At 46.6% G+C, this 15,910-nt stretch overlaps 2 protein-coding genes across 5 annotated transcripts in view; both read left to right on the top strand.

Moving 5' to 3' along the window:
- Positions 1 to 13,613, top strand: part of LOC134404234 (IQ motif and SEC7 domain-containing protein 3-like) — a 96,456-nt gene extending 82,843 nt beyond the window's left edge. For 2 of the 4 annotated variants that reach the window (XM_063134928.1, XM_063134930.1), the window contains exons 7-12: positions 1,129 to 1,254; positions 7,368 to 7,467; positions 8,684 to 8,845; positions 10,580 to 10,672; positions 11,186 to 11,229; positions 11,313 to 12,264. In XM_063134928.1, the coding sequence (XP_062990998.1) occupies positions 1,129 to 1,254; positions 7,368 to 7,467; positions 8,684 to 8,845; positions 10,580 to 10,672; positions 11,186 to 11,229; positions 11,313 to 11,387 (600 nt within the window). In that variant the 3' untranslated portion in view covers positions 11,388 to 12,264. Of the gene's footprint in view, positions 1 to 1,128; positions 1,255 to 7,367; positions 7,468 to 8,683; positions 8,846 to 10,579; positions 10,673 to 11,185; positions 11,230 to 11,312; positions 12,265 to 13,583 lie in introns of those variants that run through there. The other 2 variants (XM_063134927.1, XM_063134929.1) reach the window with 2 other exon arrangements.
- LOC134404239 (IQ motif and SEC7 domain-containing protein 3-like) lies at positions 13,147 to 14,281 on the top strand. The gene has a single exon (XM_063134935.1). It carries the CDS (start codon positions 13,671 to 13,673, stop codon positions 14,019 to 14,021), a length of 351 nt encoding a protein of 116 aa, XP_062991005.1. The 5' UTR covers positions 13,147 to 13,670; the 3' UTR covers positions 14,022 to 14,281.
- The last annotated feature ends 1,629 nt before the right edge of the window (positions 14,282 to 15,910 follow it).

Genomic DNA, 15,910 nt, shown 5'->3' with positions numbered 1-15,910 from the left:
TGGGCTATGGCGATCTCTTGAAGTTTCCCATTATTCTTTCCTTTCCTTCCCCCCACTCTGCCCCATTATTTCCTTTTGTAATGTGTCCATATCTTCCCTTCCCTTCTATTTTTCTCAAATTCCATCTCTCTATATATTCAGGAGCAATCCTATGGCCCCTACACAGAGACTGGTTGCGGGGTGGGTGGGCATAGAATAATTCAGATTCCTGGATCCGAGGTTGGAGACAGGACTCTGGCCACATTCTCACAGTTAGTTGGGAATGAAGCACGCCAGGGGCTCTCTGAGATCACAAAAATAACCTTGGAGAGGGGGTAAAGGGTGCATGCCAGTGACTGGGAACACCTCAGGATATGCCATATCCCAGCTTCCCCAGACTCCATTGATTTCCATTGATGAGTGTATCTGGTCAAGAGGGCAGGGCTCTTGCAGCTTTAACTGTTGTGATGAACTGGGAATTTCACTAGGTGTTGTATGCATACAAAAGACACCTGCTGAAATTCCCTTATCTGTATAACTGTTAAAGATGCAGGAGCCCTGTCCTCCTTTCTGTATGGTCACCCTAGACTGAGCATGCTCAGTAACTATGGCTGTTGGGGGAAAAGTGGAAAACCTGTAGGGCAGGAAGGAGTGGAATGGCTGGCTAGAACCCTGAACAGGAGCACTCCTCTTAGGAGTGAGGATACACTGCAACATTTTGCGGCAGATCCCACTTGCAATCCATAATAATAAACGTTGCCCTTTCATTCTCCGTTTTTGCTGTTATGGGAAATGTGATCCCCACCCCAGTGAACATGCTTAGCAGATTTTGCATTAGAGGTCACATTCCATTGTGCTGGTGGTAAAGTTCCCTAAGCCTTTGACTCCTGTTAGACAGGTTGAGGGTTTGAAGATCAGGGCAAGCCCTGAAAGGAATGAGCCCTGGACTGCCATCACTGTGAGAAAGTGACCCGGGACACTCAATGCCAAAGCTAGTTTTCCCAGGGCGAAGCAGAAAACCTACTGATGGGGACAGGGTGCCGATGGGGTGGGACGCAGCCAAGAGACTGCGTGGCTTCATAAACCTACAATGGTTTCGAGATGCCAGCTAAGGCAGGGGACCGTTCCCACTCAGTCTGTGTCTTCCAGGTCCTGTCAGTGCCACATCGCCGGTTGGTTTGCTGCAGCCGCCTTTATGAAGTGACGGACGTGAACAAAGTGCAGAAGCAAGCCGCCCACCAGAGGGAGGTTTTCCTCTTCAATGACTTGCTGGTGGTGAGTGGCCTTGGAGAATCACAGCATTGCAAGAGACTGAATGTCAGCATTCAGAGGAAAAGCACATGGTACAGCCTCCCTAGGACTGTGCCATGTTGGATTTCAGGTGGGGCGGCACATATAATCCCCTGTACATAGAAGGCTAGCACATCAGGGAGAAGGCTATGCTTTGATCCTTTCTCTCTCTGATATGGTAGTGTTCCATTGGCTGGAGGGTTTTTTCTTTTTGGTGGTGGTGGGGTTTGCTCAGGGGAGCATTCAGTCACGGAATCCCCCCACCTACATTCTGAACGTTTTTGTTTGTTTTTCTTTTGTTTTGAATGTTCAGACCAGTCCTTAAAGCCATCTAGTGCAGTGTCCTGCTATGGCATAAAGAGTTCTGCGCTCCAAAAAGATAAAAGAAATGAACATAATAAAACAAAAATGCAAATACAGCACCAATAGCATTAAGACAACAGAATTAAACATGGGCATACAACAACTAACTTGTCAGCCATCTGAAACGTCCTCTGAAATAGCAGGGTCATAACTTGGCATGAAATCCCATTACTCTGATTCCCTCAGGAAGTAGTTCCATAATCTAGGTCAGTAGTGGGCAACTTCTAGCTATCCAGATGTTTGGCCTACAACTCCCATCAATCCTAGCCAGCACACCTCATTTATTATTGCATGTATATCTTCTTATTTTCCATGTTATCCTCACAACAAACCTGTGAGGTAGGTTAGGTTGGGAGTCAGCGATTGGCCCAAAGTCATCCAGTGAGCTTCATGGCCAAGTGGGGCCTAGAACCCAGATCTCCTGAGTCCCAGTCCAACACTCTAACCATTACACTGCACTGGCTCTCTAAAGGTGAGGAATGATAGTAGTTGTAGGCCATAGATCTGGAGGGCCACAAGTTGCCCACCCACTGGTCTAGGTGCTATGTCTGATAAGACCCTGGTCAGATCTACACCAAGCAGGATATTGCACTATGAAAGCAGTATGAAAGCAGTATATAAGAGGCAGGAGCCACACTCTTGCTTTATAGCAGTATTGAAGTGCACTGACAACTGTTGGGGCCCATGACACATACCATATACCGCTTTCATACCACTTTCATAGTGCTATATCCCATCAATTCCCATATTGTGGTGGCTAGGAAAAGTTAAGCCACCATGGCAGGAGTTGCGGTCAACTGCATCTGTATGTGTTTGGGGTCAGTCTAAATTACCTCCAGGGGATCCTTATAACTCAGTGTCTCTGGGTAAAAGTGTTTGAAGATTCCCCCATCCCCACACTGTAATGCCTAAATGGGCAACTTTTTTGTTCTACAAGGCTTGAGGGGGCAGGAGGAAATGAATGAGAGAGCCAGTGTGGTGTAGTGGCTAGTGTGTCGGACTGGGAGTCGGAAGATCCGGGTTCTAGTCCCCACTTGGCTATGGAAGCTCACTGGGTGACTTAGGGCCAGTTACAAACTCTCAGCCCAACCCACCTCACAGGGTTGTTGTTGTGAGGATAAAGTGGAGAGGAGGAGGATTATGTACGCCACCTTGGGTTCCTTGTAGGAAAAAAGGCGGGATACAAATGCAATAATAAATAAATAAATCCAGGGAAGGCTGGACCTGACACAAAAGGAGAGTGGCTTTTGTCTTGCAAGGAGATCTGCAGGGCAGCTGAGGGGCAAGCAGGGTTTGCTTGGAGCTGGGTTGTTGTAGGCCTGAACGCAGTGCAAATAAACCTTCATAAAAGAAATATCACAAGTCCCAAGTGCCTTCCTTCTAGGGAACTGAAATCTGAGCAAGCGCTGGGGTGCAGGAGCGTAACCCTGTGATGACCTGGTTCACACATCATTTCAGCTACACCAGTGTTGGCTGGGAATGGTTTCACAGGAAGGAAATGTCTTGTCTGAACTGTTTTATTGCCACCCCATTAATAAGCATTTTGAGGGTGTGGTGTGAAATGTGTAGGAATAGGAAAAGGCCCTCTCTTGATGCTTTTCTTTGAGATGGGACATAATTCACCTAAACCAGATTCTCAAACATGTGAAGCCAGCAGTGAAAAAAAAAAGCAGAAATAACTATGGAAACAAAGGCACAGGTTTTATCCATCAGTGCAAGAGCAAAAGTATGGATGCACATTCAAAGAATCCAGTTTTATGTTTCTCTGCATGGTAAAGTTGCTGCAGAATAAAAATGCGTTGTCATCTGAATCCAGCCTACTTCATTTCACCTGAGCGCAATGAAACTGATAAGATAAATACATCTGTGAAATTGACAAGGGGTGATTTGACAGGACTCCCTGGAGAGTGGATAAAAAGCCCTTCTCTACAGCAGAGTTCTCACTAAACTCCCTACGCTGTATTTATAAGCTGCCAGTCCTAGGATTTTGAAACTGCACCATTTCTTTGGGCCAAAGTAGACATGGTACCATTCATGCAATTAGCTATTGTGTGAATTTTTTTTTTTTGTATATATATAATGGGCATGGTGCTTACAATCCAGATTGGGAAAATGATGGAGGGATAAGGGGGCTTTAATACTTTGCCCTCTGCTCAGTCTAGAACAAGATTGCTCTCCCACCACGCCTGTTACTTACTTTGGAAAGAAAGATTCCATTGGCACATTCCTTCTAGTGCAAATAGTAAGTGCAGAATGGAGTGCTTTGATCTGGATTGGAACCATAGCAGAGGGCGATGGGTTATGGTCCTCCTACCATCTGGCAGGGTCCCAATCCAGATCAGGCTCCCTGTACCTGCTGTTTACTTTAAAAAATAAAACATGCACACAAATGGCATGAATTATGGTCTAGTTTAGCCCTAAGTGTGATGTGAGCTGACATTCTCCTTTAGATGTGCAGACCTGTTTCCAAGTAAGCAAAAGACTCAGAACAGGGCCTCTTGGGGAGATGCTGCAGATAGAAGTCTGTGGCTACCACTGACAATGATTGGCTCTGGACCAGCCCCAGTGAAGACAACATCACTGCTTTGGAGCAGTTGCGCTTAAACTCAGGTTCAGGAACCCCTGTAGGTCTCCAGTGCATTTTCAAATGGACCTCATTGACAATGACAAAACCAAACACTGAAGAACCAGAGATGTTTTGAGAGGTCTCCACCACATGTTGAAGGAGAAGCAACCTATTTTTTTCCTCTCCACTTTGCATTTTAACATGTAAACTGTAGGAAAAAGCATCCCCTCTCTTCAGCAATGGTAGCAGCTACTGCCATGGAGACCTCAACAACTTCATTCTCCACCCCCTTGGTTGTGTGCATGGTTCTCCTCTGTGCACACCAACGGGGGCTGTGGGCTCCAATGTGAATCTGCTCTGGGTTTCAGTCAGAACCAATCAGAACTCTAAAGGCGCTATCCAAGGTGCGCAGCCTCCACTGATGCACACAGACAGCTTAACCGGATCATAACCACAGAGGCAGCTGAGAATTAATTCTGAAACCTTTCAAGCATCCTTCCATGAAGTGGCCCTAGGGAACAAAACTGTAGTCCATGAAGTAAAAACAGACCAGAACAATGGTCCATACTGCTGTATAACAGTATTTTGCAGTGAATGGATCACAGGAGAACATAAGGAGACTATCTAGTCCACCAGCATCCTGTTTCCCACAATCAGATGCCTCCGAGGAGCTCACAAGCAACATATGAGAGCAGTTCCCGTCTTCTGCTATTCTTCCCCAGCAACTGATACTAAGAAGCTGCTTCTGATCTTGGAGCAGCCTTCCCCCACCCTCCAGATGTTTTGACCTACAAGCCCCAGCACTCCTGTCCATTGGCCTGAATGCTGCTTGGGGTGTGGAAGCCCAAAACATCTGAAGGGCATTAGGTTGGGGAAGGCTATCCTGGAGGTAAGAGATAGCCATCATGACTAATAGCCATTGATGACCTTATGCTCCATAAATTTGTCTAATCCCTTTTTAAAGCCACCTCACATGGTGGCCCTCAACACATCTTGTGAGGGTGTGTTCCACAGTTTAACTCTGTGCTGTGAGAAGAAGTCCTACCATTTGTCTGCCCTGAATCTCCCACCATTCAGCTTCATGGGATGCTTCTGGGTACTGGTATTGTGAGAGAGGGAAAGATACTCTCTGCCCATTCTCCCCACACCATGCCTAATTTGAATTTGGAAGAATAGCCTTAGAGTGTGTTCTAAAAATGAATCTTAGACCTAGGAATGTTCCCTGTGACTCATGAAGAGGTACTCCCACTCCTAATCATTCATGTAGGTCTTTCAATTTGCAAACAACTTTCTGGTGTTTATTGTGATTGCTAATATGGGTGAGGCACACTACTGTTCCCATTTTTCTGGTGAGAAATTGAGGTTTGCACCTTTCCAGACTACATGTTGGGGCTTGGACTGCACACCTCCAGGTCCAAGTTCAACTCAATCCACACTGGCTGCCAACATCTATTTTGCTGTCTGTCGCTCTCAGTTGTCAAAGACTTTTACAGGCATGCAGGCATTATATTAGTAAGCAGTGAGGTGTGACTCCTTTCTGCATATCATTTGGGTGATATGTGAAGGCAAGGGGAGCTTCTTCTCACTGCCTTCACATCTTTTGATAAATATGGACAGTTAAACCAGAGATAACTGGAAAGCATCCAGGTGTTGCAGGAGCTATTCTTGCATCCAGATGTTGCAGGGGCTATTCTTGCAACACCTCTGGAGGCTGCCAAGTTTAGGGAAGGCTGCCCTCAGGGTATTGTACTTGCAACGTGATGTTGGACAAAATGGATGGAGAACATAGAAGCAGATGGGAACATGGGGAAAGGGTTGTTTTCCACACAGAATGGGCCTGTGCTCATGGTTGAAGTGGGGCAGGAGGCTCTCCTGCATCTCCCCATGTAACAGCTTCCGTGCAAGGCAACAAGTCCCATGTTAGCTAGAGCAAATGCAAAGGAGTCTTGGTGCACCTTAAAAATGAGCAGGTTGATTGTAAAAGTAGGGATGTGTGAGAATCTCACTTTTGCTCGCAAAACATGCAAACATGCTCTTCGAAGCTCCAAACATGAGCAAGAGCATGAGCACGTGTCTGCTGAAAATATCCGTAAATTGTCAAACACAGGCTTACATTGATATCGTTCCCGATTCCCAGTTTCCTAATCAAATTTCCTCGGTAGACTGAACCAGCCCCGCTTTAGTCTATGGAGAAGATTTGTCCTTCATCCATCCCTCGGGAGAAGGGTGCCTGATCAGTCCCACAACTATGGTCTAAGTGCTAGCAGTTGTAAATGAAAGGGAGATGGGAGAACCGGGTGCCATAGGAGGCTTGGGGGTAAGCTCCCTGCCATCTGAAGCAAGCAGGTGGGGAGAGGATCTAGAGCAGCCTTCCTCAACCTGGGGCGCTCCAGATGTGTTGGACTACAACTCCCAGAATGCCCCAGCCAGCTGGCTGGGGCATTCTGGGAGATGCAGTCCAACACATCTGGAGCGCCCCAGGTTGAGGAAGGCTGATCTAGAGCAACCCAGGCAACCTCTTGCCCTCCAGATGTTTTGGACTACAACTCCCATAACCCCAGCCAGCATGGCCAGTAGTCAGGGATGGTGGGAATTATAGTCCAAAACATCTGGAGGGCACCAGGTTGCCTGTCTCTCATCCAGAACAGCCTTCTCCAACCCGTTGCCTTCCAGACATGTTGAACTGCAACTCCTATGATGACTGGGAATGATGGGATTTACAGTTTGACACATCTGGACGGCTCCAGATTGGGAAAGGCTGATCGGGGCCTTCTTTGTTGTGGTGCCTCCCCTGTGGAACTCTGTCTGCCCAGGAAAGCCTTCCTGTCCAGTTCCCTCTCCACCTTTCAAATTTAAGCTGAATTGATAGAGCCTTATAGGTGACCCCTGGAACCATATCTCAGAAGACATGTTTGCTTTTGGGAGGACTGAGCTAGAATTTCTTGCATTTGAGTCAAGGCAGGAAAATCTCCTGACAAACGTTACTCTAAGCTATACCCTGAATTATTCTGGTGCTGCATTCACTGGGCCTGATAAGGTATCCCCTCCACCCCTAAATTGCATTCTATGGGATTTGCATTTATTTGAGCCTCACTCTTTCCCAGAGTCCTTTGCTGCTGCTGCTGCTGCTTCTGAAACACTGTCTCCTTTTCTCTGCATCCTTTAACAGATCCTCAAGCTTTGCCCTAAGAAGAAAAGCTCTTCAACTTACACGTTTTGCAAGTCAGTCAGCCTGTTAGGAATGCAGTTCCACCTCTTTGAGAATGAATGTAAGTTTGTCGCCATCATAGTCATCTCCCAGATGACACTGGAGGATAAGATCCATCCTATGGTTTCCCATCAAAAACTTGGGTTGGAAAGATGCTTAGCCTCCCACTGAATGAGAGAATGGTTGGAAGGAACAGGATACAATTCCACTGGTGAAGCTAATTTCAGTTGTAGCCTATTGCCCAGAATCCTTACAGACAACCATTGATTTTCCCATAGTGCATTATGGAGAAATGGAGAATATCTGGAAAGGATCGTGTTGTCCTGATTGTAGCACTCCTTAGAATTAGCCTTAGATATACATGGCTGGTTTTGTCGGTTGAAATCCCTTGCTATCTCATATATTTAAATTCACTCCAGAATGGTGCCATCTGAATTGTATTCATGTTTACAAGGCTTCACACCAAAAATGGGTGCAGGGCGGGTGGGCATCCAAGATGAACGCAGAAAGAGAGAATAGTCTCAGGATGCTATGAACAAATTTATTGGAGAAAAGCCCTTTTCTCCAATAAATTCGTTCATATCATCCTGAGACTATTCTCTCTTTTTGTGTTCCCACCAAGGATGACCAACTTCACCGTGTTATAGTTAAATGCGAAAGACAACCCTAGCAGAGAGTAATCCAAAACCAATAAGCTGGCATCTCAGATACCACCAGAAATATGACGGTAGTGAGATATATCACGTGTATACATTAACAAGATAATGCATGAGCAAGTGACTGCAAGGCATGCAGGATAATTTGTCCCATTTTCGTATAGAAAACCTGAACAGAAAAGGGAGCAGATGAGCAGAGCAGTCTTTATGAACCTCACATATAGAAGAGATATCATCCATTGATTGATATCTCAAGCCTAGTCTCACCCTGTTTGCAAGCTAATTATGACCTCTTTTTAGCTCTCTAGCTTCTACGGACACCATTAAAAATATCTTGCTATGAATTTTGGGGAGGAGATGGGGGTGGCCATCTCTGCAGTATCCTCTATTCTGACTAGCAATAATTCTCGACAGGCAGTTTTCTCCCATTTGTCCATTTATCTGATGGAGTGGCTACCTGATCCTTTGAACTGGAGGTGGCAGGGACTGAACCTAGGAGCGTCTGCATTCAGAGTGTTTTGTCTACCAGTCAGCTATGATTCCTCTCCCAGTTACTTCAACCTTTTTAATATGTGGAACCCACAACACTTCTTTCATGTTCCTTCCCCTTCTTTTGCACAGACTACCCCCACGGCATCACCTTGGTGACTCCAGTTTCAGGCTCCGAGAAGAAACAGGTGCTCCATTTCTGTGCTCTGGGTGCAGAAGAAATGCAGAAATTTGTGGAAGACCTAAAGGAGTCGATAGCAGAGGTGATGGAGCTAGAGCAGATACGAATTGAATGTAAGACTCCCAGCGTGGTCCAGACTTCTTGCAATCATTCTGTCTGTATGTACATATGTCTGCGTCTCACGTATTTTTGTGTTTGTCGTTGGCAGGGGTGCCATTTCAGATTTCAGTCTGGGGCAGAGGGCAAGTTTTCCCAGCAAGGCTTGAAGGACCTCTCTTGAATGTATTCAAGTTTAAATTGCCAAAACAGTGGTGTATTTAAGAGCATTTTTGTGACTTAAAAAGAAAGCACTCTTTTATGCTGCATAATAATTATGGGAATGCTATTGACACTGGATAATTGGGCATCCCTCCTGCTTTTGTAAGCAAATGGTGTCATTCTTGGCCCCATTAATTACTTATAATGATAACTACTACCAGTGTAGATGCGGTGAATTCGCCAGAGATATAAATGTTCCTAGGGAATAACCATGTAAAGTCTGATCCTTCCCTACTGATCCAAAACGGCACCCCTGGTTGTGGGCTGGGCTGGGCTGAGCGAAATTCGTATTGCTTTTGGTGATTCTGATATGTGAATGCAATACACTTGGGGAATTCTGCACCTACGTTCTTCCAATTGGCCTGCTAATTGTGGGTATTTCTAGACAAGGCTTTGGTTGTGCCATCACACTACCTCATTCACAGAATTTTACAGGGGGTCCTCCAGAAATTGTCGACGTCCATTTGTAGCCCCTTTCTTACCAGAAAAAAACTCTATAAAGGAAGAAGGCTTTTTGATTGGTAGCGCTAGGAGCCCTCCTTCTGGAAACAGCTTCTCTATCTAATCTTTCCTGAGTGGACAAAATCCTCCAGGTTTCCTCTGCATCAGGAGTACGGAACCTCTTTCGCCCTGGGGGCTGAATTCCATTTTGGAGAAGCTTTCAGGGGCCACATTCCAGAAGTGGGTGGGTCTGAAGGCAAAATGGGGTGGAGCCAAAGAAAAAGGTGCAGGCCAAAATACCAACGATCTAGCATATTTTAATTTAAAGCTTTTACTGGCAGTAATTAAACCTTAGGAGAGGCATTCCAACTTTTTAGAAAAAAGCTGCACAGACGCTGGGAAACCACCAAACGATCAGTAGTTGCGGGAAAGGGGGTGGAGTTAGGGGAAGAGGCGTGAACTTCTGGGGAACTCCAGAGGGACAGATTGGGACCCCAAGAGGGTCCCATTCAGTCCCTGGGCCTGAGGTTCCGCCTGACAATTCTCGCACGGATTCATACTTCCCAGCAGATCTGTCCCAAAGGATTTCTCCATAGCCAGCTGCCCATATGGCTTCTTACCATCGATGGTCCCAGCCAACCAGTGGTAGAACGCCCGATATATGGCTACATTTATACAGAGAGACTCATTCCAAGCCATAAGAAATGAATCTATAAATAGAGTTTGTCACGAGGAGGGAGGGGGTTGCCCTATCTCCCAGCCGTGCAGGGAAGGACAAACAATTACCCACGTGGGCTGCTGCCACCCCGTAGGTTCACCTCAGGCCAAGCCAGGGGACTTGGGCTGAAGTGAAATTACATGAGTGTGTGTGTGTGTGTGTGTGTGTGTGTGTGTAGGCATGCTCAGGATATACATTGCCTGCCTGCTGTTTCTCTAGCTGTCCCCTTTTGCGTCCTGCTGTCCCTTCTGCCTCACTTCCATATCCTCCTTTCTATCTCTCCTATTGATGTACTTTCTTTAGCTGCCTTGCAAACTCTCCATTCTATGATTCTCTTACTTCCCCCCCCCCCCCCCATCCTATATCTCAGGGGAATTGGAGAAGCAGCATGGGGCAAAGAACCTTTCCTTCAGGACCAATGGGGCTCAGATGGAAATGCAATCAAAGCAAGGATCTCCGACAGGTTAGACACTGTGCTCTGGGTTTTCTCTTCCTACCCAGAAGTTTAGTTAATCCCATTAGGCTTGGGGGTAAACGGTGTATGCTTTGTTAAATGCACAGCACGGAGCTGATTCTAACTTTTTAAATTTTATTTTACTGTAAAAATACAGGCCCCTATCTGGATCAGGACCACAGCTGGGTAGGGGAGGTTCAATAATTCCCCCACACACCCCAGCACAGGGCTAAAGGAGGGGGAACGACCCCTCCATGGGTGTAGGAGAGTTGTGTAGTAGGAAGAAGAGCAAACTGTCTTCAGTCACTTTGAGGAGTAATTCTATAGAACCGATCCTTGAAACATTCCAAAGTAGAGCTTGTATTTTCCAAAAAACATATTCTGGGAGGGTCATTCTTTCAATCTAACCCCTGCCACACCCTTCCCCACAGCCTGCAGCTTTCCATGTCTGAAACCTTTAGAAACTTCTGACAGAAAGCTTGTATTTCATCACTGAGGAAAGGGTCTGTTTTATTTTCAAAGGCAAAAGAGATTTGGGAGAGAAGGTCCCGGATAACACAGTGGAGGTAAGTAGAATGCGCAGCAGCTGAGGTAAGTAATTCTCCCTCAGTTCAGCTCTTCTTACATTCTCTGTTGTTTCTTTTCTCAGGTTTTAATCAATGCCTCCCCAGCCAGACTGACAATTTTACCAATTTCCAGAGATACAATAAAAAGTTACTGCTAGGACGGGTAATACAACTTTCAAATCCAGATTAAACTTCAAAGCATTTTTTTCAAGCCGTTTCAATAACTGTTAACACATCCTTCATGGAGCAAGTGCCCGAACTCTGGAGACTAACCTGCTCCTTCCTCATCCCCACCCCAACGCACTTTCAGGAGAAATCAGAGACGCAGCTGAGATGAGCTCCCCTGGGCAGATCCCCGCTCATCGCTATGATCTCTCCCCTCAAAGGCTCTTCCGCCTTAGACACTGGCACCTTTCTCAAGGCTTTGAACATATTCATTGGGACTCTTCATGGATTGGGAGCCTAAGCCAAACATTTTCCAACGTGTAGAGGAGGGTGGCTGGGGGAACTTTACGGCCTGTCTTTATTTGGAAGACAGGGCTCCCTTGTCAGAGTCCGTCTGTGGATCCCAGCTCACTGGGAAAACTCTCATCTGGGAGAGACGTCCAGAATTCTTCATGTGCCCTGGCTTTGGCCTTTCCTGAAAGCCTCTTTCACCCCACAGATATCTCCCATCTCCATCTCCCTGCAGGTGTTGCTTCCCGTGGGGTCAAGAGCTGCAGTTCTTCACCAACATCCATTTCCTCATGCAAACTCCATTCCAAGGCTGGAGCCCAGAGGTCCTCCATCACCTCTCTTCTTGATTACTGCTGCTTGGGCCTCTGCTCTCTCAGGCTGTTTTGCTCCCTTGCAGCTTTCTGCTCCACAGCCTGTGAGGAAATCCACCCACCACAGGTGTGCTTGTTCCTCAGTCCCTGCCCATGATGAATTCATTATCCCGACTATCTTCCTGCTAAAAGGGAAGAAAGACCGGCATTTCCATGGCCTCATACACAGCTTCTGGGCCTGTGCAGGCATTTCTTCATGAAGGGATTTTTTTTCACTTCAGGGATGTAAAAATCAAAGGAGACAGTTCACAAAGAACTGTGCCTGGAGGGAATACCACAATGAAGGAGACAGGACCCCACATCAGGCATTAGTCCTCCAAGGAAGAGACCTCTCTCTTTCCATTCTCTCCTGCCCAGCCTCCAGGCTCCTGGAGAGCCATGCCCTTCTGAAACTCTTTATTTATAGGAGTTTTGCCCATTGTCCCAAAGATTTTCCCTTCCATAATGAACTCCATTCCATCTTAGTTCCAGTTTTCAATTTGAGATTGGGGAACCATGTGAACTTCCTCGTTGAAGACACTTCAAGCCCCTTTTCCTTCCCTCTCCCTCCTCTTACTCCTCAGCAGAAGCAAGCATCTCCATTTTCTCTGAGATTACCTGATCTGCCACCATCTCATCAGATTTTTTTTTATCATTGTACGAGCTGGATGGGTACTTTCTTTCTTTTCCTTTTTTTGGCATATGTAAAATCATTTCCTTTCACTTGCAAACCATCAAGTGGATCAGAGTGAGCTGCAAGTTTGCTGAAATATGTCAGATTTCTGCTTGAGTTTTTTTTCCCCTCTTTAATTTCCTCTTTTTGTAAACAGATTAGTGAGTCATGTGTGCGCCTTCCTTCTCAGAAAGACAGGAGCTGGGGAAAGCTCAAGTCTTTCTTTGAGCGTCAGCAAAACTCATTTTTCCCTTCCCCGCAAAGATGTGCAACCTCAATTATCCTCCCCTCTTTCTGCCTTGTTGGCCTGTGGATTCCTAGGAGCAACAATCACAGAGCACAGCTGCATTGAAAAGGAAATTGTATAACTATAAAGCAAGAAATAAGAAAGTCTTTATCCTCCAATTGCTTTCCTTCTAAGTGAAAGACAACTGAAACTGAAAAGAACAACCCAAACAATAAAGCTGTTCTTGTCGGTGTGAGAGGCAGTGGGCCCAGGCCTTCATCTTGCTAAGTTAAAACCTCTCCCTGACCTGCTCTAAGTGCCACTACCTGGCTGCATTTGCTCAATCTGGATAGTTGAGGTTGTGCTGTATGTGGAAACAGCATCGCTGCCTTTGCTATAATGGGATTCTTTTTATTTCTAGAAGGAACTTTCAGGGGCAATGCCTGCGGGAGTGGTGGGGAAAGACGTTGGGCAGGAGACGTGTTTTGGGGGTTGGGGAGGAACGGATTGAGGGGGTGATGTTTAAGGTGGGCCGCGGCTTACGGGGACGAATGGTGGCTGGAGGGTGGTTGGGTGAAGGGCAGCCCGTCGTAGCAGCTGGGAAGAAGTCTTGTAACATTTAATGCTTCTTTGACTGTTTCTAAACTAGGTGTCAATTCACAACAGGCTTCAAACGTACCAGCACAACTCTGTCCCGGGGCTCGAGAGTGGAACGCAGCCCAGCACGCTTCCTAACATGCCGCGAGAGAGGCTGGAGACAGCATTGGTGCCCTCTTACCCTGCCTCGGCGGGGACACTTGTACAGTGCCAGCAGATTGTCAAAGTGATAGTCTTGGACAAGCCGTGCCTCGCTCGTATGGAGCCGGCCCTCAACCAGACTCTGACGCGCTACGTGTCCTCCGACTCCTGCAGCTCCACCCCCTTGCACGGTCTAGGCAGCAGGCTCCAAGGGACCCCGGTGAAAATCATCCATCAGCCCCCTCTTCCGCCTCCGCCGCCGCCCTACAACCACCCACACCAGACCTGCCCCCCCAGCTCCCTGCTTCAGAGGCGCAGGTACTCCAGCGGCTCACGCAGTCTAGTGTAGCAGCTCCACCAGCACTAGCCAAACACAGCACAGACTCACCCCGGGACCCTTTTCTGTCTTCAAAGAAAAATCTAGTTTGTGATTTATTTTTTAGTAAAACTAAATGAAAAGGAGAGAGAAGGAGTAAGAGAGAGAAAGAGAAAGAGAGAGAGAGAGAAATGCAAAAACTGAAAGGGGGGGAATTAAATCCATGACAGTATTTTGTACCAAACTCCTCATCACCTCTCCCAAAATGGTCCTGTTTGTGAGGAGTCCCACCTGCAGAAGGTGATTCTTGCCCAGCCTCCTGCCCTTTCAGCTGCACAGATGTGCTGTCTTTCCTCCCAACATGCACGGTAGTGTCCTGCTACCCTGCTTCTGATGAGCTTTACTGTCCTTTGCTTCCTGTCTTCAGATCCCTCTCTTTCTGTCTCTCTTTCTTTACCTCTGAAGCTTCCTTGTTTTCTCACCATTACCAAATCTCACAGGTTTCTGACCAAAACAGACTTGACTTAAGCTTTTGGGGCGGGGGATTGACTTTGGTAGTCCGCCTTGTTGGAGCTGAGGAGCCGCCGCTGCTGCTAAGCCGGAGCTGAAAACGTGTTCCGCCGCTCATCACGCTTTCTTCTCATTGCCTTTTGGAGCGTCACGTTCTCTCACAGCGAGCCGACTGGAAGAGAAAGAGGGAAAGCAGGAGATGGAGAAGGCTCCTCTCCAGCCCATGCTGCACTTGAACACAAAGACAAGCCACACTTTGGACATCAAAAAACAGAACAAAAAACCTGCATTGTAATGAGAAAGCTTTGCTGGACACCAGCAGAAATGCACTACTTGTAAATACACACCTTTGTGGTTGAATGTGTGTGGATCCTGCCCACTAAAGGAAGAACCAGCCCATTCTGGGGAAGTTGGGGGCGGGGGGGTAGAGGTAGAGATTGGATCTTGAAATCTTCCTGGCATGGCCACTTACTTACATTACTAATGATGAAAGTGTGCTCCTTTCTTGTAGTTTTATTTTAGGGTGCAATCCTATGCAGGTTTAAACAGGGGGGAAAGTCCTACAACACCCAGCATTCCCCAGCCAGCCCATGGCTGGCTAGGGAGTGCTGGGAGTTGTTGGACATTTTTTCTATTTAAACATGCATAGGGTTGCATCATCTGTCCTGCTTATCAGCCTGTCCCAGGCCCAGAACAGTTTACCGAACAAAATTGGGATTGTTTTCCAAAAGGGAGGGTAGTCTCAGCCCTTGGAAACTCTCCGTTATCCTCTTGGCTAATGTGTACGTCCTTCACACAGAACCTGAATCTTTGGTGCACAAACAATTTACAGCAGCCCAAATAACTTTGGGCTTTCTATGTTCCCAGGGATGTAGAAGAAACAAGGCGTGGGAGAAGGGGTGTGTGTCTACTGCATCTCTCCCACAGTCATGCCAGCAGTGTACACATTTTAAAATAAGTTCCAGGTCCTCCCCTAGTACACATTCACGTTCCTGCAACCTCCCTCTTTACATTGTGAGCTGGTTGCAGTTAGTTACTCAGAGGTTTACTTAGAGACATTATCTGGAGTGAGCAACATATGTTTACATAGGCATGGAAACACACCACCTTGGGTCAGGTTCCGGACCACTCTGTGTGCTTGCATTGAATTTCTGACCTTTACCTGCCCTAGCATTTTCAAGAGAATGAAATGAAATGTTCTTCATCAAGATGAAGGGAGGCAAAGAGCACCTCATTATTCAGTCTTTGTTTTTGTTTTTTCTTTTGCTTTAATGAACACATAAAACAAATCAGATATATGGAAGTGAATTTAGGGGTTGTTGCCTGAGTGTTGCCAATCGTGTAAGCACAAGCCCATAACACACCAGGTTGGTTCCTCTTCACTTCCTATTTCCTTCCTTCTTTCTCTTAAA

Source organism: Elgaria multicarinata, chromosome 9 (genome assembly GCF_023053635.1).
Source record: "Elgaria multicarinata webbii isolate HBS135686 ecotype San Diego chromosome 9, rElgMul1.1.pri, whole genome shotgun sequence".
Lineage (NCBI taxonomy): Eukaryota > Metazoa > Chordata > Lepidosauria > Squamata > Anguidae > Elgaria > Elgaria multicarinata.
Note: the sequence above shows the minus strand (reverse complement) of the source record. Positions and strands in the feature narration are given on the sequence as shown.